Below are 25,341 nucleotides of genomic sequence, written 5' to 3' on the forward strand. Positions count from 1 at the left end.
TGACAGGGCATGTTATAGAAAGTGAGCTGCATCACTCCTAGTTCTGCCATGAACTTCTTGTTTTATATCCATCAGTGGACAGTATACAGCAGCTTGGAGGCCCTGACACAATGAAATACACACACCTCAGCTAAAAGGTCAGTGAGGTCAGACAGAAGCTAAATCCGTCCAAGTTTTCCTTATAGTTCTGTTTTTTTCTTGGAGAATTTGGAACTACAACTCTATAGATGCAATGGACAAAATCAAAACCTATCGACACCAAGCCCTTTCTTTAAACAAGCGATATAGTGCCAATACGGTTTCCGATAAGGACTGCAAGAATAGTCAAGCTTTTAATCTTTGCCCTTCAAACCGTACTACAAAAAAGGGGTGAAATGTATGATTTTTTTTTAAACAATAAATAAAAAGGTTGCAACTTGGCATAACGGAAACATTAAGAAACAGACTTTATTCTCTTAGGAAAACCAAGGAAGACTGAAGCAGGACTACAACAATCACAACGCGCCTAAGGGTTTTCGTTCGACCACCAGGACTCTCTCCAGTCTCTCTCCAGAAAATGCACTAAGCACTTTCATAAACACAGACGAACGTTTTCTGTCCTCTTTTTTTTTTTTTTCTTCCAGCTTATGTATTCAGCTTACCACAACCCCTGTCCTAGAAAGCCGCAAGCACAGAACGCCGAAACCATTTTCCACACAAAGTGGCGCGCGCCCCCCCCTCCTCCTACTCCCGCTTAAGCTTCAAAGGTGACGCCACCGACGCCCGGCCGTCCGCTCGCTGCTCCGGCGATCGATTTAGTCCTCCCCGCCCCCCTTCACATCCCACAGTCGGCGCTCGATTCGCTGTAGCTGAGCTACACGTAAGATGGCGGACAAAACGGCAGGCGGATCTCAGAAAGCGGGTCCAAAGGTGATTCAGAGGCTTTCCTTTATGGGTTCCTGATCCCCGAGAGAGCGGCCGGGGAGTCGGCCTCCCGTTCTCGAGAACAGCGGAGGCAGGTGGCCGGCCGGCCCGGATGGCCGAGGGCGCTGGGCTGCGGGCGGGTAGGCGGGGAGACGTGCGCAGGTTCGGAGGCCTGCCGTGCAGCGGGCCCGGCCGGACCTCTCTCTCTCCGTCGGACGTGCTTGGGGGGTGCCGCCGGAGAGGCCGCGCTCTTCGTGGTGCGCCGCCCTTCCGCGCTCTGACCTTTTTTCCTCCCGGTAAAGGTGGGCAAGTACATGGACCGGGAGAGCTGCTGGCGGCGGCGGCATGGTGCTTGAGCCGTGCTCGCGGGGGCTCAGCCCGTGCACGGGATTCCTCGGCCGTGCTATGACATAGTCCTGGCGCCAGGCCTTTCAGCATTTTTGGTCTTTCCCTTGGGAAGGAAGCTCGGAGGGGGCCTTCCGTGCAGAGACTGGATTTATGCGCTTCGCCGTCTTATGCAAGGCCTCAAACTAAATCTTACAAGGATTTAACCGTACCAACCACCAGTAGAAGGAATACTTGGTAATTTATTTTCCTTGTTGCATCTGTTTACACTAAGAAGGAATTCGTATTCTTTACATTTTTTGCGTCCATACTAAAATAACCCCTGTGTGTTCGTTAGTGAGATTTTGTTTTCCACCTCTGTCTGGTTGGTACTGTTGTGTGAGCACGGCGTAGAAAACTAATGAAATCGCACTATAAGAATGCAGCGACTGACATACATACTAAATGGCTTGTAGGGGATACTACAGTTATACCGTTTTTCAGCAAGCTAATGTGGGTTAAATGGCAATTCTGAAGGAAAACATTTTGGAATTTACAATGGTTTGGCATTTTTGATCAAAGATCTGGTTTGTGCTTGCATGGATTGTGTACTCTGTGTCTTGGGTGTAAAGTGGATACAGATTCTTACTGTGGGGGAGAGAGCTTTTTGTGCCTACTTTGAAGGATCCCTTTATTTCTCTTGTGAAACAAAGTATTTGAACATAAGTAGCAGCCCGGGCTGCAGTCTTTAAGGAAAACAATTTAATTGGTTTTGTTGATATGAGATCTACTCATTTATAATGCAATTTGCATGTCATTTTCAAAGCAATAGCATACCTTACTAGGACTAAAAACTGGTTTTCAGTAGTAAGACAGATCTTTCTTTAGTAAGAAGCAAAATGCTTTGTGTTGTTTTTTTTTTTTAACAGGTGGACTTAAATCCTACATTTAAGAAGTAATACCTCAAAGAGATAGTAACTCAATAATATACCTGGACTTGACCAACATTACTCAAATAATGATTTTATTTATGAAATTGTAACCGAACTTTATTGGCACCTGTTAGAATGTACGATATCCTACATTTACTTACCTTAGTCTATGTGCCTATTTGTAAACCGTTGCGATGGTATATAACTTAGCGACGGTATAGAAAAGTTTTTAAATAAATAAAATGCACAACAATTATTTAAAATGAACACTGCCTGGAAACCGAGGGATTATATATAATTGATACTCGCTGACAGTGTGAAGCACCTCCAGTAGCCCATTGACCATAAAATCTGGTTAAAGTACTTGAGGGATTAGAATAATAACTCTTTTTAGATGTGAATCTGTTTCCAATGGTTGTAATAAACCTGACAAAAAAAGATTGAAATTCTTTCATGTAGGCAACTAGTACACATTTTCCTTGGGATTACTGCTAGGTTGGTTTTTGAGATATTGAAAGACTTGATCAAATTAAGATGTAAGGTCGAAAAATAAGATGTCAATTTTATAAGAACCTGGCAATATTTTTTCCTTTTATTTTACACTATTTATATTTTGCTTTTTGGGGAAATTTGCTTGTTTTTTGGTTGGGTTTTCTTTTTCTTTTTCAGTCTTTCTCAGTGTTCCAGTTCTTTTGTCTGCCAATTTCCCTCATGTGGTTCTCCCTTCATTTATCTCCATTTTCAGATATGTCTTCTCTTTTGGGCTGGGTTAGGTATAATGATAATGGGCTGGCAGGGCAGAGACTCAGAGGTTGATGCAATAAGGTTCATTCAGCAGAGCACAGTTTTACCCTCAGATTGGATGGACCTTTGGTCTTTAACATAGTAAATGATAGCAGATAGTTGTGTGCACAAATGTTACTCCTGATGCAGCAAGGAGTTCTGTGCACAAAAAAGGTGCATGTAGAACTGCAACCTGCTTAGCACCCTTGCATGGAAATCCCATGCAAATAAAGGCTTTAACTATTACTTCCCCCCCCCCCCCCCAAATTGCAGAGAGGCGCTGGCTTAATTTAGGTTTTCTAGTGTTGGAAATTTATTTTACTTTTGGTCAGATGGAATAAAGTTTCCAGGGCTAGTGTCGATCTATGGGCAGAAGCTGGAGTTCCAGTAACTGGGCCTATAATCTTATTTATGCACAGAAAGCATATTTTCTATGCATAAATATGCTTTATGTGCACAGAAAATGCTTCCTGTGTTGAAAGCATCCGTGCGCAAAAATCTGCTTTCCGCACACATGATTTATGTCTCATGGTTGAGACACCCCCTGAGTTTAAAAATGTGCAGGCAGCCTGTGCTGAGCACACATTTTAACTTCTTTCTGTGCACATTTTCCAGTCTGCATCCTTTTTATTTATTTATTTATTTATTTTTTAACTCCCAATGCATTAGCGTACCAATAGCTAACTGTATCGGGAGCCTATGTATCAAGAAACTGTACTGAAATTCAGCGCATAGTTTTAACCCACATCTTATTGTATCAGGCCCCCCCCCCCCCCCACCACCATGAGATCACATGCTTCTAATCCTAGCTATTCTTCACATCCCACCCCTGGTGTACTTCTTGTTTGAAAAAACTCATGCCTATAGAGAGGCCAGTGAGCAGCATGGCACTGGTTACATGATGTCATCAGGTTGCTGAGTGTATAACTGATGTGCTTGCCGAGGCACAAGGAGACTAGCGAGTGACAGGTCAAGTCAGTACCAGAGTTTCTTTGGCCACATGACACAGGTGCTTCTCCTCTCCATAGACATTGTAGGTGCCAAGTGTAAAATTTTATGGCTTGAGTGATTAGATGCTTATCATTTTTTTCTGTCATTGGGTAATAGTTTTTCTCTACCATCTCCTTGCCCTTTATTTCCTAAGTGATAGAAGAGGTGGTGCCCTATTTCTCTAATTTTTAGGCAGGCCTCTCTAAATTCTCCTTTACCACTGTCCTGCAGCTCACATGGGGACTAGCTGGTCTGGATAGTGCCTATGAATTTGGTTTGGCTTCCAGATCCGAGCAAAATTTCGTAGGTAGGTGGGTGTTTGTGTATATGTAGAAGAACGTTTACCTTGTACAGTAAGAGCTATGAAAGTCTGAATTCAGGGACATCTTTGAGCAATTATTGGAATGTGAAGTTTGCTGTGGCGTGCAAATTTTATAGTTATGGTAATTTAACGGAATGTTATAGCTATTCATAAAATGTTGAAATTTAATGTTTAGTAATTGGGGCCTAGTGGAAATGCAGACGCACATGTAGTTGAGTCTGTCTGGCAGGCTATGCAAGGGACTTAGGTGGCTTACTAGTAATTGTAGCTGTTTCTTTTGATTCATCACAGTATAATCTAGCTGCTGGGTCTGTCCACTAGGCTGTAAATTCTGTAATTGACTAGACATCATAGTAGAAACCAAGGCACTCACATAGCCAGATCTGTCTGGCATGCTGTGCGTAGGACCTAGGAGACCGGATATTTGAGCAACAACCATACTGGTGTTGTTGGCTGTAGATTATTGCAGAGTTTTGTGGTTGAGCGTGGATAAGATGGTTGCTGGAGGGAATTGGGGGTCTTGTATGCTTTTCTGATCAAGATGGAATACAGAGGAGGTCGACAAAGAATAGACAGAGAAATCTTGCAGATGGTCAGTGTGCATCTGGGATGCATCCTTAAAAGTGTGGCCAGGATAACCAGGCAGACTGGATGGATCCAATGGTTTTTTTTCTGCCGTCATTCAGAGGAAAGGTAATTGGAGAAATATACTAGTAAGTATCAATATGCAATGGATTTTTAGGTTAGGTGTAATTTTTCCTATTGGTTTACAACTTAGTTGGAACAACCTCTACTAGGAGTAGGGTGCTATGAGTCTTCATGCACACCTGTCCAGAGTGTCGCCCCTCTGTTAATCTCTTCCACTTCCCACTTAGCCAAGCCAATACAGATATATTCTTAGAACATAAGAAATTGCCATACTGGGTCAGACCAAGGGTCCATCAAGCCCAGCATCCTGTTTCCAGCAGTGGCCAATCCAGGCTACAAGTACCTGGCAAGTACCCAAACACTAAGTAGATCCCATGTTTACTCCTGGGGGAATACTGTGCAAAAAAATGTAAAATTCTGTGCACAAAAACTTAAAATTCTGCAAACTTTATATTGGTCAAAATAACACAGTTTACATGACAGTCTAAGTAATTACATTTTAAATTAATACAGAAAAAAGTTATTACTTAAAGATGCAGAGTTTTAAATATTTTGAGCAGAATTTCCCTAGAAATTCACTGTAAGAGTGTCCCACTCGCTCTCCCTACTCTCTTTGCCACTTTGCCCTCTCAGGCCCCAACTCCTCCACCTGCCAGTATTTTTCCCCTCCACCTCTAGGCTCAACCCCTTCCACTCTATCGCCAGTCCCAGAGTTTGACACCTTTCTCAGTACTGCCCCTCACACAGGCTCCCTCTCTCTAGTACACATACATACAGGCTCCCTCACTCTCGCACCCACACATCCCCATCATACAGGGCCCTCTCTCTTGCATACACACCCACACAAGCTCCCTTTCTTTCTCACTCATACAGCCTCACACAGGCTACCTATGGCTCTCTCTCACGCACCCTTTCATACTGGCTCTCTCTCACACGTACACAATCCCTTCACACAGGCTAGCACCCTCACATACACACGATCCCTTTTTCATACACACGAGCTCCCAATCTCTCTCACACACACACTCCTTCACAATCTCTTCATGTAGGCTCCCTCTCTCTGAAACCCACAGTCAAGCATCCCCCGCTGTCTTACCTCCCATGCTCTCTCTCATCCTCTCCTCTCTCACCCCCTCCCCTTTCTCACACCCCTCTCCTTCTCTCACACACGCATTCTCTCTCACCAGGGCCTTCCAATTTCGCTGAGAGTAGAGCACAGTCCATTCGCGGCACATGGGGGGGGCTTCCATCTTCACTGCGAGCAGAGCGCACTCCGTTCGCGGCACACGGGGGCCTTCCAATTTTGCTGCGAATAGCGCGTCCGGGCCTTCATCTTCGCCGCGAGCGGAGTGCAGGCTTTCGTCTTTGCGTACTCCATTTGCATAATGCCGGGGTGTCCTCTGCTATTTTCTGTGCAGAAAATGGCAATTCTGCGCTCCGTAGTAGCGCAGAATTCCCCCAGGACTACATGTTACTGATGCCAGTAATAGCAGTGTCTATTCCCTAAGGCAACTTGATTAATAGCAGTTAATGGACTTTTCCTCCAAGGACTTATCCAAACCCAGCTACACTAACTGAACTAACCACATCCTCTGGCAACAAATTGCAGAGCTTAATTGTGCGTTGAGTGAAATAATTTTCACAGATTAGTTTTAAATGTTCTTCTTGCTAACTTCATGAAGTGCCCTTTAGGCCTTCTATTATCCGAAAGAGTAAATAACCAGTTCACATATACCCATTCTAGACCTCTCCTGATTTTAAAGACCTCTATCATATCTCCCCTCAGCCATTTTTTCTCAAAGCTGAACAGCCCTAACCTCTTTAGCCTTTCCTCATAAGGGAGCAATTCCATCCCCTTTATCATTTTGGTTTCCATTTTCTGTACCTTCTCCAGTGCAACTATATCTTTTTTTTTTTTTTTTTTTTTTTGAGAAGCAGCAACCAGAATTGTACACAGTATTCAAGGTGCGGTCTCACATTATGACATTTTTTGTTTTATTCACCATTCCCTTCCTAATAATTCCCAACATTCTGTTTGCTTTTTTGACTGCTGCAGCACACTGAATCAACAATTTCAATGTATTATCCACTATGATGCCTAGATCTTTTTCCTGGGTAGTAACTTCTAATATGGAACATAACATCGTGTAACTACAGCATAGATTATTTTTCCCTATATGCATCATCTTCGACTTGTCTACATTAAACTTCATCTGCCATTTGGATGCCCAATTGTCCAGTCTTGCAAGGTCCTGCAATTTATCACAATCAGCTTGTGATTTAACTACTCTGAATAGTTTTGTATCATTTACAAATTTGGTTACCTCTCTCGTCGTATTCCTTTCCAGATTATTTATTTATTTATATATATATATATATATATATATATATATATATATATATATATATATATGCAGGACCTTGCAGCCCAGGATTTGCTACCTTAAGAGGACAGCAAGAAAAGGTAAAGCTTTCCAATCTCAATACAGTAACAAACAAACAAAAACACAACTCCTATATTGCAAGACTGCATTGAGTGTAACTGAGTCTTCAAGCCTGTGACTTAAATCCAGTCCCACCTCTGCTTCATCCACTGCATCTCCACTGGTTCCCCAATACGAATGCAGGACCTTGTATATATAGATAGATATAGATAGATATAACCTTGCAAGACTGGACAATTGGGCATCCAAATGGCAGATGAAATATATATATTGAAAAGCACCGGTCCAGGAACACATGGACCCCTGAGGCACTCCATTGTTTACCCTTTTCCACTGGGAAAAGGGTAAACAATGGAGAGTAGGGTAATCCTACTCTCTGTTTCCTGTCCTTTAACCAGTTTGTAATCCTCGAAAGGACATCGCCTCCTAACCCATGACTTTTTAGTTTTCTTAGAATCCTCTCGTGAGGGAATTTGGATTTTCACAAGGCATTTGACAAATGTACTACATCTACCGGTTCACTTTTATCCACATGTTTATTAACCCCTTCAAAAAAATAAGCAAATTTGTTAGGCAAGACTTTCCTTGTTAAATCCAAGCTATATTCCATTAAACCATGTCTTTCTATATGCTCTGTGATTTTGATCTTTATAATAGTTCCCACCATTTTTCCCGTCACTGGAGTTAGGCTCACTGGTTTATGGTTTCTTGAATCATCCCTGGAGTCCTTTTTAAATATTGGGGTTACATTGGCCACCCTCCAGTCATCAGGTACAATGGATGATTTTAATGATAGGTTATAAATTTTAGCTAAAAGGTATGAAATTTCATTTTTGAGTTCCTTTAGAACCTTGGGTGCATACCATCCGGTCCAGGTGATTTTCTACTCTTTAGTTTGGTTAGGGGTAAATGTTCACCTTAGTTTGGTTTCTAAATGTTGCCTATTGTGTGAAGGTTGGGATGTACCCCCTATACCCCCCGGCTGTGAATGCTGTGTTTTGCTGTTAGCCCAAAGATCACAAGTTGGTTTGAACTTAAATTCAATTTCTCATCCACCAGACTAGTTCAGACTTATGGGATGCAAGTGCAAAAATTTGCACTGATACTCTTCTTTTCTTCATGGTTTAGTATGGCAAGGGAAATTGTCAATAGTCCTCTGCCTTCAGCAGGTGGTAGGAGTCTGGTCTGATTCAGCAGGAAAATTAAATGGACTTTTTGGGCAATAGCCTCTGGCAAGTGGATTTCCTAGTAGTAGCCAAGACTGAGTCGGGGAAACTATGGGCAACAGTGTTTAGGGCTGATCTTCCTTGCCTGGGGCATTAGAGTCTCTTTGGAGCCCAGGATTTGCTATCTTAAGGGGACAGCAAGAAAAGGTAAAGCTTTCCAATCTCAATACAGTAACAAACAAAAAAATACAAAACTCCCATATTGCAAGACTGCACTGAGTGTAACGGAGTCTTCAAGCCTGTGGCTTAAACCCAGTCCCACCTCTGCTTCATCCACTGCATCTCCACTGGTTCCCCAATAAGAAATAGGTATTGGGGGGGGGGGGGGAGGGAGATGGGGTGCACACTGGCAGCTTGGCATAGTCTGCTCTTTCTGTAGGGTCTGCAGTGGCGGTGAGGCCCATGAGAGGGAACCAAAATTCTGTGCAATGTAGGAAGGGTAGTGCAGCATTTGGTGTCTGAGCCTCACAGAATTAACGCAGCCATATTCCCTGTATTCCTGCTGTTGGGAAATGTGGCTGTGGCACAGTCCCTTCACTTGTCTGAACCCTTGGACCCTAGGGGCAGGAATTCTCCAAAATTCATGCAGCTTCTACATAAGGCTTGCTTATTTCATATTATTTATGAATCTTTTTCCAGATGTGAGATAAAAGGTGGCAAGGGAGGGAGGATCTTCCTAGGAAGCTGCTGCTGGACCAGGACTTGCAGCTGAAGAGGTCCTGGCTGGAATTAGGACAGGAGTCTTCAATAAGGAAGTCATTGCTGTCTCTAGATGCCCACAGTGACCTGGGAGAAAAAGATAACTGAGTTGGACTCATGGAAGGAAGCAGAGGAAGGGGAGCTAACCTATTCACTTGGGGAAGATTCACCCATAAAGTTAGTTAGACGAGAGGAGCTTGGGAGTCTTGAGGTTGATTGAAGAATAATCAAAGGATGTGGCACCTAAGGGGATCCTATCCTGGAAGGGATAAAGAAGCCTACCAGGGCATTTCCCAACATCTGACTAGCCAGAATATGATTGGGGTTGAGTGGAATAACCCAGACTCAACACTGAGGTTTAAAAAGCTTATGGAAGCTTTGTATCCGCTTCAACAGAATGGCATTCTAAATAAGAGATCCTTCTCAAAGGTGGATATATTGGTAGCAGCACCAACATGGAAGACTGCTATTTTGATTGAGGGAAGCACAGCATTGAAATACCTCAGGACAGAAAGATGGAATCCCTACTCAAGTCATTTGAGCTAGGTAGCCTTTCGCTTCAGGTGGCAATATATGTGGGTTATGTGGCCCAAGAGATGATTCGCTGGATTCAGCAATCTTAGTCTTAGATGGAAAAGGAGGTATCACAAACGGGTAGCAAGAAGACAGCCTGTCTGGAGGCAGGGGACAGCATTTTTAGCTGATACCTTCTATTTGATCTAATTAGAACATCATTTAAACAGGTGACGACAGCCGTGATGGCCAGACATCTGATATGGTTGAGAAGCTGATCAGTGGACTGTGTCTAAGGCCAGATTAAGCTGTCTTCCAAAGGGCACCTGCTCTTTGGGGATGAGTAAGAAAAACCGGTGAAGGATTTAAGGGAATCAAAGCCCAACGAATAGGCCTGGGGCACTGTTAGAGGAAGCTTCCCTAGAAATCACCTGAGAGATGTCGGGCAATACAAATTAGGCAGACTCTATAATGTCCAGGAGACAAGATACAAGAAATAGGCACATGGAAAATCCAAGGTGGTGATTTGAAGACTGGCTGCACTTTGAGCTCCCCGTGTGAGGATGCTGAATTACCTATTTTGTTTTTGTAGCCATGGTTAAGAGTCCACCAAAGCCTACCCTGGCAGTTTCCTTTGTGTGGTACCTCTCTGTTTTCTCAGTGAAGATGCCCATTACTGGTGTTGGCAAGGGAACAGCTACCCAGTTGGTCCTGGAAGTATCTTAGCCCCACCTTCTACTCTCGGCTGATTGAGGAGCAAGAACATAAGAACATAAGAAAATGCCATACTAGGTCAGACCAAGGGTCCATCAAGCCCAGCATCCTGTTTCCAACAGTGGCCAATCCAGGCCATAAGAACCTGGCAAGTACCCAAAAACTAAGTCTATTCCATGTAACCATTGCTAATGGCAGTGGCTATTCTCTAAGTGAACTTAATAGCAGGTAATGGACTTCTCCTCCAAGAACTTATCCAATCCTTTTTTAAACACAGCTATACTAACTGCACGAACCACATTCTCTGGCAACAAATTCCAGAGTTTAATTGTGCGTTGAGTAAAAAAGAACTTTCTCCGATTAGTTTTAAATGTGCCCCATGCTAACTTCATGGAGTGTCCCCTAGTCTTTCTACTATCCGAAAGAGTAAATAACCGATTCACATCTACCCGTTCTAGACCTCTCATGATTTTAAACACCTCTGTCATATCCCCCCTCAGTCGTCTCTTCTCCAAGCTGAAAAGTCCTAACCTCTTTAGTCTTTCCTCATAGGGGAGTTGTTCCATTCCCCTTATCATTTTGGTAGCCCTTCTCTGTACCTTCTCCATCGCAATTATATCTTTTTTGAGATGCGGCGACCAGAATTGTACACAGTATTCAAGGTGCGGTCTCACCATGGAGCGATACAGAGGCATTATGACAGTTTCCGTTTTATTCATCATTCCTTTTTTAATAATTCCCAACATTCTGTTTGCTTTTTTGACTGCCGCAGCACACTGAACCGACGATTTCAATGTGTTATCCACTATGACACCTAGATCTCTTTCTTGGGTTGTAGCACCTAAAATGGAACCCAACATTGTGTAATTATAGCATGGGTTATTTTTCCCTATATGCATCACCTTGCACTTATCCACATTAAATTTCATCTGCCATTTGGATGCCCAATTTTCCAGTCTCACAAGGTCTTCCTGCAATTTATCACAATCTGCTTGTGATTTAACTACTCTGAACAATTTTGTGTCATCTGCAAATTTGATTATCTCACTCGTCGTATTTCTTTCCAGATCATTTATAAATATATTGAACAGTAAGGGTCCCAATACAGATCCCTGAGGCACTCCACTGTCCACTCCCTTCCACTGAGAAAATTGCCCATTTAATCCTACTCTCTGTTTCCTGTCTTTTAGCCAGTTTGCAATCCACGAAAGGACATCGCCACCTATCCCATGACTTTTTACTTTTCCTAGAAGCCTTTCATGAGGAACTTTGTCAAAAATCCTTCTGAAAATCCAAGTATGCTATATCTACCGGTTCACCTTTATCCACATGTTTATTAACTCCTTCAAAAAAGTGAAGCAGATTTGTGAGGCAAGACTTGCCCTGGGTAAAGCCATGCTGACTTTGTTCCATTAAACCATGTCTTTCTATATGTTCTGTGATTTTGATGTTTAGAACACTTTCCACTATTTTTCCTGGCACTGAAGTCAGGTTAACCGGTCTGTAGTTTCCCGGATCGCCCCTGGAGCCCTTTTTAAATATTGGGGTTACATTTGCTATCCTCCAGTCTTCAGGTACAATGGATGATTTTAATGATAAGTTACAAATTTTTACTAATAGGTCTGAAATTTCATTTTTTAGTTCCTTCAGAACTCTGGGGTGTATACCATCCGGTCCAGGTGATTTACTACTCTTCAGTTTGCCAATCAGGCCTACCACATCTTCTAGGTTCACTGTGATTTGATTCAGTCCATCTGAATCATTACCCATGAAAACCTTCTCCATTACGGGTACCTCCCCAACATCCTCTTCAGTAAACACCGAAGCAAAGAAATCATTTAATCTTTCCGCGATGGCCTTATCTTCTCTAAGTGCCCCTTTAACCCCTCGATCATCTAACGGTCCAACTGACTCCCTCACAGGCTTTCTGCTTCGGATATATTTAAAAAAGGTTTTTACTGTGAGTTTTTGCCTCTACAGCCAACTTCTTTTCAAATTCTCTCTTAGCCTGTCTTATCAATGTCTTACATTTAACTTGCCAATGTTTATGCTTTATCCTATTTTCTTCTGTTGGATCCTTCTTCCAATTTTTGAATGAAGATCTTTTGGCTAAAATAGCTTCTTTCACCTCCCCTTTTAACCATGCCAGTAATCGTTTTGCCTTCTTTCCACCTTTCTTAATGTGTGGAATACATCTGGACTGTGCTTCTAGAATGGTATTTTTTAACAATGACCACGCCTCTTGGACATTTTTTACTTTTGTAGCTGCTCCTTTCAGTTTTTTTTCTAACAATTTTTCTCATTTTATCAAAGTTTCCCTTTTGAAAGTTTAGCACGAGAGCCTTGGATTTGCACACTGTTCCTTTTCCAGTCATTAAATCAAATTTGATCATATTATGATCACTATTGCCAAGCGGCCCCACCACCGTTACCTCTCTCACCAAGTCCTGTGCTCCACTGTGAATTAGATCTAAAATTGCTCCCTCTCTCGTCGGTTCCTGAACCAATTGCTCCATAAAGCTATCATTTATTCCATCCAGGAACGTTATCTCTCTAGCGTGACCCGATGATACATTTACCCAGTCTATATTGGGGTAATTGAAGTCTCCCATTATTACTGCACTACCAATTTGGTTAGCTTCCCTAATTTCTCTTAGCATTTCACTGTCCATCTCACCATCTTGACCAGGTGGACGGTAGTATACCTCTATCACTGTAGTCTTCCCTGATACACAAGGGATTTCTACCCATAAAGATTCAATTTTGTATTTAGTCTCATGCAGGATGTTTATCCTGTTGGACTCTATGCCATCCCGGACATAAAGCGCCACACCTCCTCCCGAGTGCTCCTCTCTGTCATTGCGATATAATTTGTACCCCGGTATAGCACTATCCCATTGGTTATCCTCTTTCCACCATGTCTCTGAGATGCCAATTAAGTCTATGTCATCATTTACTGCTATACATTCTAATTCTCCCATCTTACATCTTAGACTTCTGGCATTAGCATACAAACATTTCAAAGTTTGTTTTTTGTTTGTATTTTTATTCTGCTTTTTAATTGATAGGGATAAGTTAGAGTTTTTTAGCTCAGGTGAGCTTTTAGTTACAGGCACTTGGACTACTTTTCTAATTATTGGAACCTCACTGTCGGGATGCCCTAATTCTAATGCATCATTAGTATCCTTTAAAGATACCTCTCTCCGAACCATGTGCTGCTGAGCGACTGTCGGCTTTCCCCTTTGTTCTAGTTTAAAAGCTGCGCTATCTCCTTTTTAAAGGTTAGCGCCAGCAGTCTGGTTCCACCCTGGTTAAGGTGGAGCCCATCCCTTCGGAAGAGACTCCCCCTTCCCCAAAAGGTTCCCCAGTTCCTAACAAAACTGAATCCCTCTTCCTTGCACCATCGTCTCATCCACGCATTGAGACTCCGGAGCTCTGCCTGCCTCTGGTGACCTGCGCGTGGAACAGGGAGCATTTCAGAGAATGCTACCCTGGAGGTTCTGGATTTAATCTTTCTACCTAAGAGCCTATATTTGGCTTCCAGAACATCCCTCCCACATTTTCCTATGTCGTTGGTGCCCACGTGTACCACGACAGCCGGCTCCTCCCCAGCACTGTCTAAAATCCTATCTAGGTGACGCGTGAGGTCCGCCACCTTCGCACCAGGTAGGCCTGTTACCAGGCGATCCTCACGTCCACCAGCCACCCAGCTATCTACATTCCTAATAATCGAATCACCAACTATGACGGCCGACCTAACCCTTCCCTCCTGGGCAGTAGGCCTTGGGGAGATATCCTCAGTGCGAAAGGACAATGCATCACCTAGAGAGCAGATCAATTGACAAAAGCCTCCTCAAGGTCCCTATGATGAAAAAACTGCCAGACTAGAAATTACAAACAGTCTAACTTTAGTTAGTCAGCCTGAGTGACTCACAGCTCCCTTGATTAACAAATGTTGTTCCCTATTCAAACCTAATCACACTACCTCAACACCTTTCCAAGGTGAGTAACTGAGCTGAACTATTCAACTTTTTTACTTTGGTATATACTGCTCCTAGCTTATTTCTAGCTTCTGGCTACTTTTTTGTGGGGGGGGGTTTGTGGTTTTTTTTTTTTTTTTGTTTTTCAATACAATGCACTCAGTTATTATTAAATAAAACACTTAGCTCTTTAAAAGTCTGGAGGACACTTTAATAGTCAGGCAGACTTTTAAAAAATAAACACACTACCTACTGCTACCTTATTGACTGACTAAATACAAACAGTCTAACTTGTTTATTCACTGCCAACCTACTGCTACCTTATTGACTGACTAAAAATACAGTCTAACTTGTGTATTCACTGCCTACCTACTGCTACCTTATTGACTGACTATTTAAAAATGCAAACAGTCTAACTTGTTTGTTTACTGCCTGACTATTAAAGGCACAAACACACTAAATAATATTCCCAAATAGTTAACCTTGCCCCAATACTTTTAAAGTCAATGTCAATGTCCCAAGCAAAAACTTACTGATTCCTTTCAGCCACCAGCAAGGTGATCCTCTCCTCTCAGTGTTTCCACTGAATGCCAATCCCAAGATCTCTTATTCAGTCTCCCCCATATCTTTGCTGGCGATGTTCTTATTCCAGCATTATTCGGCATCATTCAGGTGAGCAGAGTGGATCTGATGTTCGGAATCAGGATGAAGATTCAGATTCTGCCCATGGCTGGGTGGCAGGAGTGCAGAGAAGATTTGTCTGCAGACTCTTGCCTGGCAGTAAGAACTGTTAATCTACTATTACCATGCCTAACATCCTAGGGGGTGGGAAAGGGGCTGAGTTTTAAATAGGGGAGCCCACTGGTGAAGCTTGAGAATGTAACTTTGGTCTCTGGTCTGCCATTGTGCATCTGGAGCAACTGTGACTGGTTCCTCTGATATTAAAATGGTTAGGCAAGTTGGAGAAACATGAACAGAAATAATAATCTCGCCTCACAGTCCAGAGAAACTACTATTCTGGAACAACATATGGTCAGTCAGGCTTTTAATGCTACATTAATCCAAGGTAAAATGGTGATATCATTTAAAAACAAACAAAAAGCTCTTGAAAATCAACCAGTCCAGGTTGTTAAACTTGCACCTTCTGAACTTCCCCAAATGGGACAGTGCTATATTAGGGTACGAATTATACTGCAATGATAGGGTGGATCAACTTGGTGGGGGTGTAGCACCTTAGGTCTGGGAGGTTATAGAGGTCAACAGGATAAAGATCATACAAGAGACTAAATGCTCAGTAGAATTTATTTGGGTAAAATCCCAATTGTGATGGGTAAGAGTATAGTGATTAGTATACTACCATCCACCTGGCCAAAATGATCAGACAGATGATGAAATGCTAAGAGAGATCAGGGAAGCTAACCAAGTTGGTAGTGCAGTAATAATGGGGTATTTCAATTATTATATCCATTGTACCTGAAGACTGGAGGATAGCTAATGTAACGCCAATATTTAAAAAGAGCACCAGGGGCGATCCAGGAAACTACAGACTGGTTAGCCTGACTCAGTGCCAGGAAAAATAGTGGAAAGTGTTCTAAGCATCAAAATCACAGAACATATAGAAAGACATGGTTTAATGGAACAAAGTCAGCATGGCTTTACCCAAGGCAAGTCTTGCCTCACAAATCTGCTTCACTTTTTTTGAAGGAGTTAATAAACATGTGGATAAAGGTGAACCGGTAGATGTAGTGTACTTGGATTTTCAGAAGGCGTTTGATAAAGTTCCTCATGAGAGGTTTCTAGGAAAAGTAAAAAGTCATGGGATAGGTGGTGGTGTCCTTTTGTGGATTACAAACTGGCTAAAAGACAGGAAACAGAGAGTAGGATTAAATGGACAATTTTCTCAGTGGAAAAGGGTAAACAGTGGAGTGCCTCGGGGATCTGTATTGGGACCCTTACTTTTCAATATTTATAAATGATTTGAAAAGAAATACGACTAGTGAGGTAATCAAATTTGCAGTTGATACAAAATTGTTCAGAGTAGTTAAATCACAAGCAGATTGTGATAAATTGCAGGAGGACCTTGCGAGACTGGAAGATCCTCCTTTTTAAATATAGTACCCCCTTCCTAGACCCTGTTAGTTTTTACGCCTTTTGCTTAATATATCTCCTCACCAGTTCAAAATCAGTTTGACTGTAAAGCCATTGTCGCTGCATTTATGTTCTATGGAAACCGATGTGATGTTATTAACATGTCGGTATATAAGAAACGTTAAATAAGATTGGGTATCCAAATGGCAGATGAAATTTCATGTGGACAAGTGCAAGGTGATGCATATAGGGAAAAATAACCCTTGATGTAGTTACAGTGTTAGGTTCCATATTAGGAGCTACCACCCAAGAAAGAGATCTAGGCATCATAGTGGATAATATATCGAAATAGTCAGCTCAGTGTGCTGCAGCAATCAAAAAAGCAAACAATGTTAGGAATTATTAGGAAGAGAATGGTGAATACAATGTAAAAAGTCACAATGCCTCTGTATTGCTCCATGTGAGACCACACCTTGAGTATTGTGTACAGTTCTGGTTGCTGCATCTCAAAGATATAGTTGCGATGGAGAAGGGCGACAAATGATAAAGGGGATGGAACAGCTCCCTTCTGAGGAAAGGTTAAAGAGGTTAGGGCTGTAAAGCTTGGAGAAGAGATGGCTGAGGAGGGGATATGATAGAGTTCTTTAAAATCATGAGAGGTCTAGAATGGTAAATGTGAATCAGTTATTTACTCTTTCGGATAATAGAAGGACTAGGGGGCACTCCGTGACGTTAGCAAGTAGCACATTTTAAAACTAATTGCAGAAAATTCTTTTTCACTCAACGCACAATTAAGCTCTGGAATTTGTTGCCAGAGGATGTGGTTAGTGCAGTTAGTGTAGCTGGGTTTATAAAAGGATTGGATAAGTTCTTGGAGGAGAAGTCCATTAACTGCTATTAATCAAGTTGTTTTAGAGAATGGCCTCTGCTATTACTGGCATCAGTAGCATGGGATCTACTTAGTGTTTGGGTACTTGCCAGGTACTTGTAGCCTGGATTGGCCACTGTTGGAAACAGGATGCTGGGCTTGATGGACTCTTGGTCTGACCCAGTATGGCAATTTATATTCACTGCAGTACCTCCTTATCGACTTGTTTAGGAAATATTTTGTGGAGGATATCAGAATTCCATCAGAAGTGATCTCCCTGGTTAATAGGATTTATGTTAAGAACATAAGAAATTGCCATGCTGGGTCAGACCAAGGGTCCATCAAGCCCAGCATCCTGTTTCCAACAGAGGCCAAAACTAGGCCACAAGAACCTGGCAATTACCCAAACACTAAAAAGAACCCATGCTACTGATGCAATTAATAGCAGTGGCTATTCCCTAAGTATAATTGATTAATAGCCATTAATAGACTTCTCCTCCAAAAACTTATCCAAACCTTTTTTTGAACCCAGCTACACTAACTGCACTAACCACCTCCTCTGGCAACAAATTCCAGAGCTTTATTGTGCGTTGAGTGAAAAAGAATTTTCTCCGATTAGTCTTAAATGTGCTACTTGCTAACTTCATGGAATGCCCCCTAGTCCTATTATTCGAAAGTGTAAATAACCGAGTCACATCTACTCGTTCAAGACTTCTCATGATCTTAAAGACCTCTATCATATCCCCCCTCAGCCGTCTCTTCTCCAAGCTGAACAGCCCTAACCTCTTCAGCCTTTCCTCATAGGGGAGCTGTTCCATCCCCTTTATCATTTTGATTGCCCTTCTCTGTACCTTCTCCATCACAACTATATCTTTTTTGAGATGCGGCGACCAGAATTGTACCTCTTTAAAGGCCTGAACATTGATCTGTGGTCCAAAATATCGTAGCAAAAACTGAGCTAAGGCAGTCTAGAAGAGCTTCATCTCTACTTTTTATTGCATATTCTTCACTGGCTTGCTATAAAGATACAGTTTAAAGTACCTTATTACACCAGAAAAACTAGAGACAGGGACTCATTTAGCTGAGGGAGAAATTGTCATGGTATAGTCCCCAGCATGAACTGTGGTCTAGCTAGGAAGAGTTGTTGGGAAAATCGAACAATTTAAAACTGAGGAAGTCTAGGTTTGGAGCCAGGTTCTTCTTAATCATGGGCATTTCTTTGCGAATAAACATTGTCTGGATGTTCAATTGGAAATTACTTACTTGACCTTCTGTAAGAAGGTTGCCTTGGCTTTTTCCAAGATTGGTTGGTAGATGCCTACTGTTTCTCTTTTTTTATTCAGGGTCTTAGATAGTTTTTCAGTATACTCTATCTAGGTTTTGTCTGTGGAAGATATTTGATTGATGTTTTTTGTTGACGTTCTATTTATTGGCTTTGTTTGGGATTGACTTTCCTATGATTGCATTTCATGTGGTTATGCACAGTATTTTGGACAACCTTCTGGAATTTGGAAGACTCTTAACGTTTTTTAAGTTTTACTTATAAATGTTTTGATGTCCTAATGGGAAGATGTTTGAATGATCCAGGGAACAAACGGAGCACTGCTTTCTCTGGACAGTTTAGATCTGGCAGCTGTTTTAGAAGATCCCAGTGGGGCAATGGTTCCTAGCCTTTTTGGTGTTGTAGCACCCTTGGCACTGGGTTCAGTTTGTCATGGCACACAATTATCTTCCCTTCCCTCTTCACTACCCTGTGGCATAATTACCTTCCATTGACTCTCCTCACTTTTCCCCTCCTACTGGCGGGGTTTGTGCTGCTGTTACTTCCTCCTCTGCTGGCTTTCCTGTGCAGTCAGAACTATACAAGGCCTTGTAAAGCCGGTTGGGGAGGCAAAATGTGAGCAAGGAAGCACAGCTTGCCAGCTCCCCTGCAAGCTGGAAGAGATTGTGCAGGCCGGGGAGGATAGAAGACAAGGTTTTGCTGTGGCAGGCAGTGTCTGTGGCCAGACCTAATTTTTTGCTGCCAACAGGTCTGGCTGCCTAGTGGAAACATTTGCTGGTACATTTTGTGCTTCTGCCACAGCAAACAGTTGGGAAATTCTGCAACTTACCTGGTCTTTTTCGATTTAAAACAAGATTGCCTTTTCTTTCTTCACAAAAAAATTGATTTTCTTTTGGGCCATAAGAATATGGGTGTTTCCAGATCTTTCTGGTTATTCAGTTACATCATGCAGAAATGTATTTGAAATATCCTTGAGCCTTCATAATTAACATTTTTTTTAGATTCTAAAAAATTCTCTAGAGCAGATGGAGGTGTTCTGGAGTCCATTAGTGGATGATGAGAATCAAGAGATGTATTAAAGTACTTGGTATAGAGCTCTGGGTTTTAAATATGTAGCCAGATGTATATGAAATATTTGTCTTCTAATGGTCCCCACTCCAAGGTTTTCTTTCTTTGATCTCCCATATTTGAGACTGAGCAGTACCCAAGAGATGTATTGATTCCTTTTATTTTATTACGTTTTAAAAATTTATGGATTTACGTCAAGACCTTGACACATGTATTCAGTCTTATAAATAAAGGTTTCCTAGCATGTGGGCTCGGGACTAGTGGGTTATGCTCCCCTTCCAGCAGATAGAAATAGAGCAAGCTGACATCACAATATGTATAAACCTGCAGTGACCCCAGCCTGCCCGTATTATCTGTCTCCAGCAGATGCTGGACATGCATCTCTCTATGGGGATTGCTTCAGAATTTGGAAGGAGAATTTAACATAGAAAAAGAAAAGCCCTGCTTTCCTGCGGTGATACCAAATGGTCTCTCTCCCAGTTGAGAATTTGAGGAGATTTCTGTGATCCCTCAAACCTGTGCCTTGGTCCGATAGCTGGGTTTCCTGGTGTGGACTTAGCTGATTGTACAGCTTAAAGGCAGCGGGTGCAGGAGGCCGAGCACGGCGATGATGGCACATGCCCTTTTCCGCTGCCGTCTGAGACAGTCTCTGTACTCAGCTCTTACCGTGTTTAAAAAAAAAAAAAACCCCAAAAAAACAGAGAAGGGTTTACAGAACTTCTGGCAGTCTCCGTGCTTGGCATGCCGTTCTGACATTCGCTTCTGTAGGGGTTAAGGAAACTGGGCAGCCGGGCGGGTTGAGCGTCCCCGGTGTGCTAGGCCCTGCAGTTCGGCTTTTGCCTGTGTGTCGCGTGGTATGCCGTGGCGGTGTTTTTGTGCACTTCTTTGCATGCCTTACTGCCCTCTACAGGACATCTGTGTGCGCAGTCTGTTGGCTTTCTGCATGCGTTGTGTGCTCAGTTTTAGGCACACTTTTTGCGAGCACAAATTTCTAAACACTGGTAGTGCACCCAGGCCTTGACGGGTAGAGTGTGTGTGTGTGTTTTTTGTGGTGATTACTTTTGGGGCGCCTAGTTTTTGGGCGCATACATTTTGTGCACTAGAAACTATTTCAACGGAAGCCGGTTGGACGCACATTCTCCATCGCCTGTGCACTGATGGCGCTGGTGAGCAAGAAACCTAAGTGCCTTTCTGTCTGTGTTGCCTGTCATATTCGGGTATCTCAGCCTGATGTGTCCTATAACATGTCATCTCTGTTTAGAGGGTCAGGGAGAGTTGGCTTCCTCTGATTTTGCTAAGCTTGGATCCTCCCAGCCTGATGATGGTCTGGTTAAGGATCTGTCTAGAGGTACGCCAGATCTTGGAATTTCCTTGACTGGTTCCTCCGAAGAGGATGTCAGTTCAGTGGGCCCCACTCCAGATCCTTCTGGATTTGGCTGCTTTTTCTTGGGTGAAGCTTTTCAAGGATTGCAATCCTTTCTTCATGTGCAGTTCTCAGCTTTGCCCATTCCTGTCAGGTTGGATCCTCAGTTGGTGGCCCCTCTCTCATCCAGTCCTATGTTTAGGCACCGGAGCATGCCTCAGTTCACTGCGGGTAATCCTGATAGGAACCCGGATGACACTGATGATGAGACAGATCCTGATTCCCTGGAAGATGGGGAAATTCCTCCGGTAATTGGAACCACATCAGACTATGTTACGGTTCTTTCATAGAGATGAACTGGCTCTGATTTCCGAGATCTTGCAGATGTTGGATGTTCCTGGTGCAGATTCCATATCTGAATTGAAGAAGATTCCCATTTTTGTTTCCTTGTGTAAAGCCTCTTTGTTTTTTCCCTATTATGGATGCCATTCAGAAATTGATTGATCTTGAATGGGGAGCCCCAGAGGCATGTTTCAAAGAGGGTCGGACGTTGGAAGGCCTGTACCCCCCTGGATCCAGTGGTGACGGTGGACAACTAAGTGGATGACTATTCCCGTGGAGGAAGGAGCAGCCCTGAAGGATATGCATGATGGGTGGATTGAAACTATCTTTAAGCAAGCCTTTGTAGCGATGACTTTACAGATAGCTTCTTGTTGCACCCTAGTGGCACGATCTTGTCTGCTTCTCTCTAAGGCAGTTGATGATTCTGGAGTGAATTCCAAAGCGATTTATAGAACCTGCTGTCGCCTTTTTAGCTGGTGCGGGCTGCGATTTGGTCCGTACCTCAGCCAGTGGAGTGGCTTCAGTGGTAGCGGCCAGGCGTCAAGGGTGATTGTGACATTGGTCAGCTGATACAGCGTCCAAGGCTAATCTTACAAAAATGCCCTTTAAAGGCTTGCTCTTGTTTTGGAAGTGAGTTGGAGAAATTGGCCAGTAAGTGGTTGCCAGAGGAAAAAAGCAGTTGCAGCACCCTTGTGGTATGAGGGGGGTCGCCTCTGGGGTTCCAAGTGTGTTCGTGCCTACAGAGGGTTGACCTTTCAGAGGACTCCTACTTTTAGTAGGCCTCAGTTCTTTTGTCCCAGATAGCCCGGTGGGGGCGGATCCTCCCAAGCTTTCCAATGAAGGTTTTGGTGATCCACCTCTCTCTTATCAGAGGTGGGTCGAGATCACATCGGATCAGTGGGTCCTGGAGGTGATACGAGGAGGATATTTATTAATTTATTTATTGGTTTTTATATACCGCCGCTCATCAGAGATATGTGCTGGAATTTTGCAGTATTCTTCGGGATGTGTTCAGAGTGTCTGCTTGCCACTCCCTGCAGAAGCAGGCAGTGGAATCTACAGTTCTAAGGCTTCTCCAGTTGAGGGCTATGATTCCAGTGCCTACGTCTGAAGAAAGTTTGGGCGATATTCTATTTATTTTGTTGTGCCCGAGGATGGCGCCTTTCGTCCCATCCTGGATCTCAACCATTATTTGAGGGTGACTCATTTTCGCATGGAAACCTTACGCTACGTGATAATGGCTGTGCGGTTGGGGGAATTTCTGACCTCCCTGGATCTGTCAGAGGCCTACCTTCATATTTCTATCTGTTTGGAATACCAACATTTTTCTGCGTTTTGCGGAACTGGGGTGCCATTATCAGTTTTGGGTGCTGCCTTTTGTTCTAGCCACTGCTCCCAGAACACTTTCCAAGTTCTTGGTGGTAGTAGCGGCGGCATTGAGAAAAGATTGGATCCTGGTAAGCCATATTTGGATGACTGGCTGATTTGAGCCAAGTCTCAGGAAGAGAGCTGCCTGGTGACCTGCAAGGTGATCGCCTTGTTGTAGGAGCTCAGTTGGGTGGTGAACCTGGCCAAGAGCAGTCTTCAGCCATCTCAGTTGTTGGAATATGTGGGTGTTCGGTTCAACACAAGGCAGGATATGGTTTTCCTGCCAGAAATTCAGATTCAGAAATTGATGTCACAAGTGCGTCAGTTGGTGAGCACTATATGCCCAACAGTGTGGTCCTATCTACAGGTGCTTGGTTTGATGGCGGCAACCTTGGAAGTGGTGCCGTGGGAGAGGGTGTATATGAGTCGTCTTCACCGCTCACTGCTGTCTCATTAGAACCCGCAGTCTCAGGACTATTCAGTTTGGCTCCACTTGCCAATGGAAATCTGCTCACGGCGCCAATGGTAGTTGCAGGAGGCATCTGAGAGAGGGTGTTTCCTTGACCTCCCTGAACTGGTTGATACGACAGATACAAATCTCCAGGGTTGGGGAGCTCACTGTCAGGAGCTGACATCCCAAGGGTGTTGGAATGCCGAAGAGTCCCTCTAGAACATCAATCGCTTGGAAGCCCGGGCAGTCTGGTTGGCATGCTTGCAGTTCAGCCACAGACTGCAGGGTCAAATGGTTCGATTGAAGACTGACAATGCAACGATGGTAACCTACATCATTTGACAGGAAGGAACCAAGAGCCAGCAAGTGTCGCAGGAAATAGTTCAGCTTATGGAATGGGCGGAAGGACATCCACAGATGATCTCGGCCTCTCACATTGCAGGAAAAGTCAACGTAAGAGCAAACTTTCTCAGCAGGGAGAGTCTGGACCCAGAAGAATGGGTGTTGTCGGATGAGGCGTTTCAGCTGATAGTGGATCACTGGGGCCTTCCTTTCTTAGACCTGTTGGCGACTTCTCGCAATGCGAAGATTCCTCGATTCTTCGATCACAGGAGAGAAACATGGTCCTTGGGCATAGATGCTCTCGTACAGGTCTGGCCAGAAGACACGTTGCTTTATGCTTTTTCTCCGTGGCCCTTGTTGGGCAGGATGGTTCACAGGATCGAAGGCCACAAGGGGAATGGCCTGGTGGCCCCAGATTGGCCCCGACCACCATGATATGCAGCTCTGCAAAGACTACTGGTGGAGACTGGAGACCCCCTTTGTCTTCCGTTGAACAAGAATCTTTTGCAGCAGTGACCTGTCCTTCACGAAGATCCAGCTTGGTTTGTCTTACAGTTTGGCCCTTGAGAGGGCTCGCATGTTTACACGGGGATATTCTTCTGTAGTGATTGCTACCTTGCTCCGCGCTCAGTTCTACACTTCCTTGGTCTATGTGTGGGTTTGGAGAGTGAGGCCTGGTGTGAGAAATGGTATTTTCTTCCTTGTTCGGTCAAGATTCCTCTCATTCTGGAATTTTTGCAGGATGGATTAAACAAAGGATTGACCCTTAATTTCTTGAAGGTACAGGTTGCGGTTCTTGCCTGTTTCCAGGGCCTGGTGAATGGTGATTCCTTGTTGTCTCATCCTGATGTGGCCCGTTTTTTGAAGGGAGAGAAGTATCTTCGGCCTCCCTTGAGGTTACCTGTCCCTTTGTGGCATCTTAATTTGCTGTTGAACTTGGTGGGCCCTGTGTCCTGACCACTGCATAGCCTTTCCTTGCAGTTATTGAACTTGAGTACAGTGTTCCTGGTGGCTATCTGTTCTGCATATCGAGTTTCCAAGCCGCAGGCCTTGTCTTGCCGGAAGCTGTTCCTTCGGGTGTCTCCAGGGGCGATACAGCTGCATGCAGTTCCATCCTTCTTGCCCATAATGGCGTCGGAATTTCATTTGAATCAGTCATTTTCCTTGCCGTCCCTGGATAAGGTCAGGGACACGGAGGAATATCACTTCCTGCGTCCCTTGGATATAAAGAGACTTGTCGAGTGGTATGTGGAGGTTTTTGAACCTTTCCGAAATACAGATCACTTGTTTGACCTTCATGGTGGAAGGAAGCAGGGCGAACCAACTTCGCAGGCTGGAGGTAGTCATGGCAATGTTCGTGAATGCTGGAAAGCCATTGCCTACTCAGGTTGTCTTATTCCAGTAGGGCTCAGGCAGTGTCATGGGCAGACGATAGATTGTCTATCAACATTTGCCGAGCTGCAACATGATCCTTCTTACATACCTTTTCCAGGTTTTACTGTCTGGATGTGTAGGCCAGGAGGATGCAGCCTTTGCACATGCGGTGTTGCCTGGACCACAGGAGCCTCCCGCCCTACTCGGGAGTAGCTTTGGTAATCCCACTGGTCCTGAGTCCATCTGTCTACATGCTAGGAAATGGAGAAATTACTACTTACCTGATAATGACTAAGGGCCCAATATAATAAGATGTG

The 25,341-nt window shown here is 43.6% G+C and overlaps 1 protein-coding gene across 4 annotated transcripts in view; it reads left to right on the forward strand.

Moving 5' to 3' along the window:
- Window positions 1-767: 767 nt before the first annotated feature.
- U2SURP (U2 snRNP associated SURP domain containing) overlaps window positions 768-25,341 on the forward strand; it is a 186,892-nt gene continuing 162,318 nt past the window's right edge. For 2 of the 4 annotated variants that reach the window (XM_029617276.1, XM_029617280.1), the window contains exon 1: window positions 768-909. In XM_029617276.1, the coding sequence (XP_029473136.1) occupies window positions 865-909 (45 nt within the window). In that variant the 5' untranslated portion in view covers window positions 768-864. Of the gene's footprint in view, window positions 910-950; window positions 995-1,065; window positions 1,486-25,341 lie in introns of those variants that run through there. The other 2 variants (XM_029617278.1, XM_029617277.1) reach the window with 2 other exon arrangements.

Source organism: Rhinatrema bivittatum, chromosome 9, assembly GCF_901001135.1.
Source record: "Rhinatrema bivittatum chromosome 9, aRhiBiv1.1, whole genome shotgun sequence".
NCBI lineage: Eukaryota > Metazoa > Chordata > Amphibia > Gymnophiona > Rhinatrematidae > Rhinatrema > Rhinatrema bivittatum.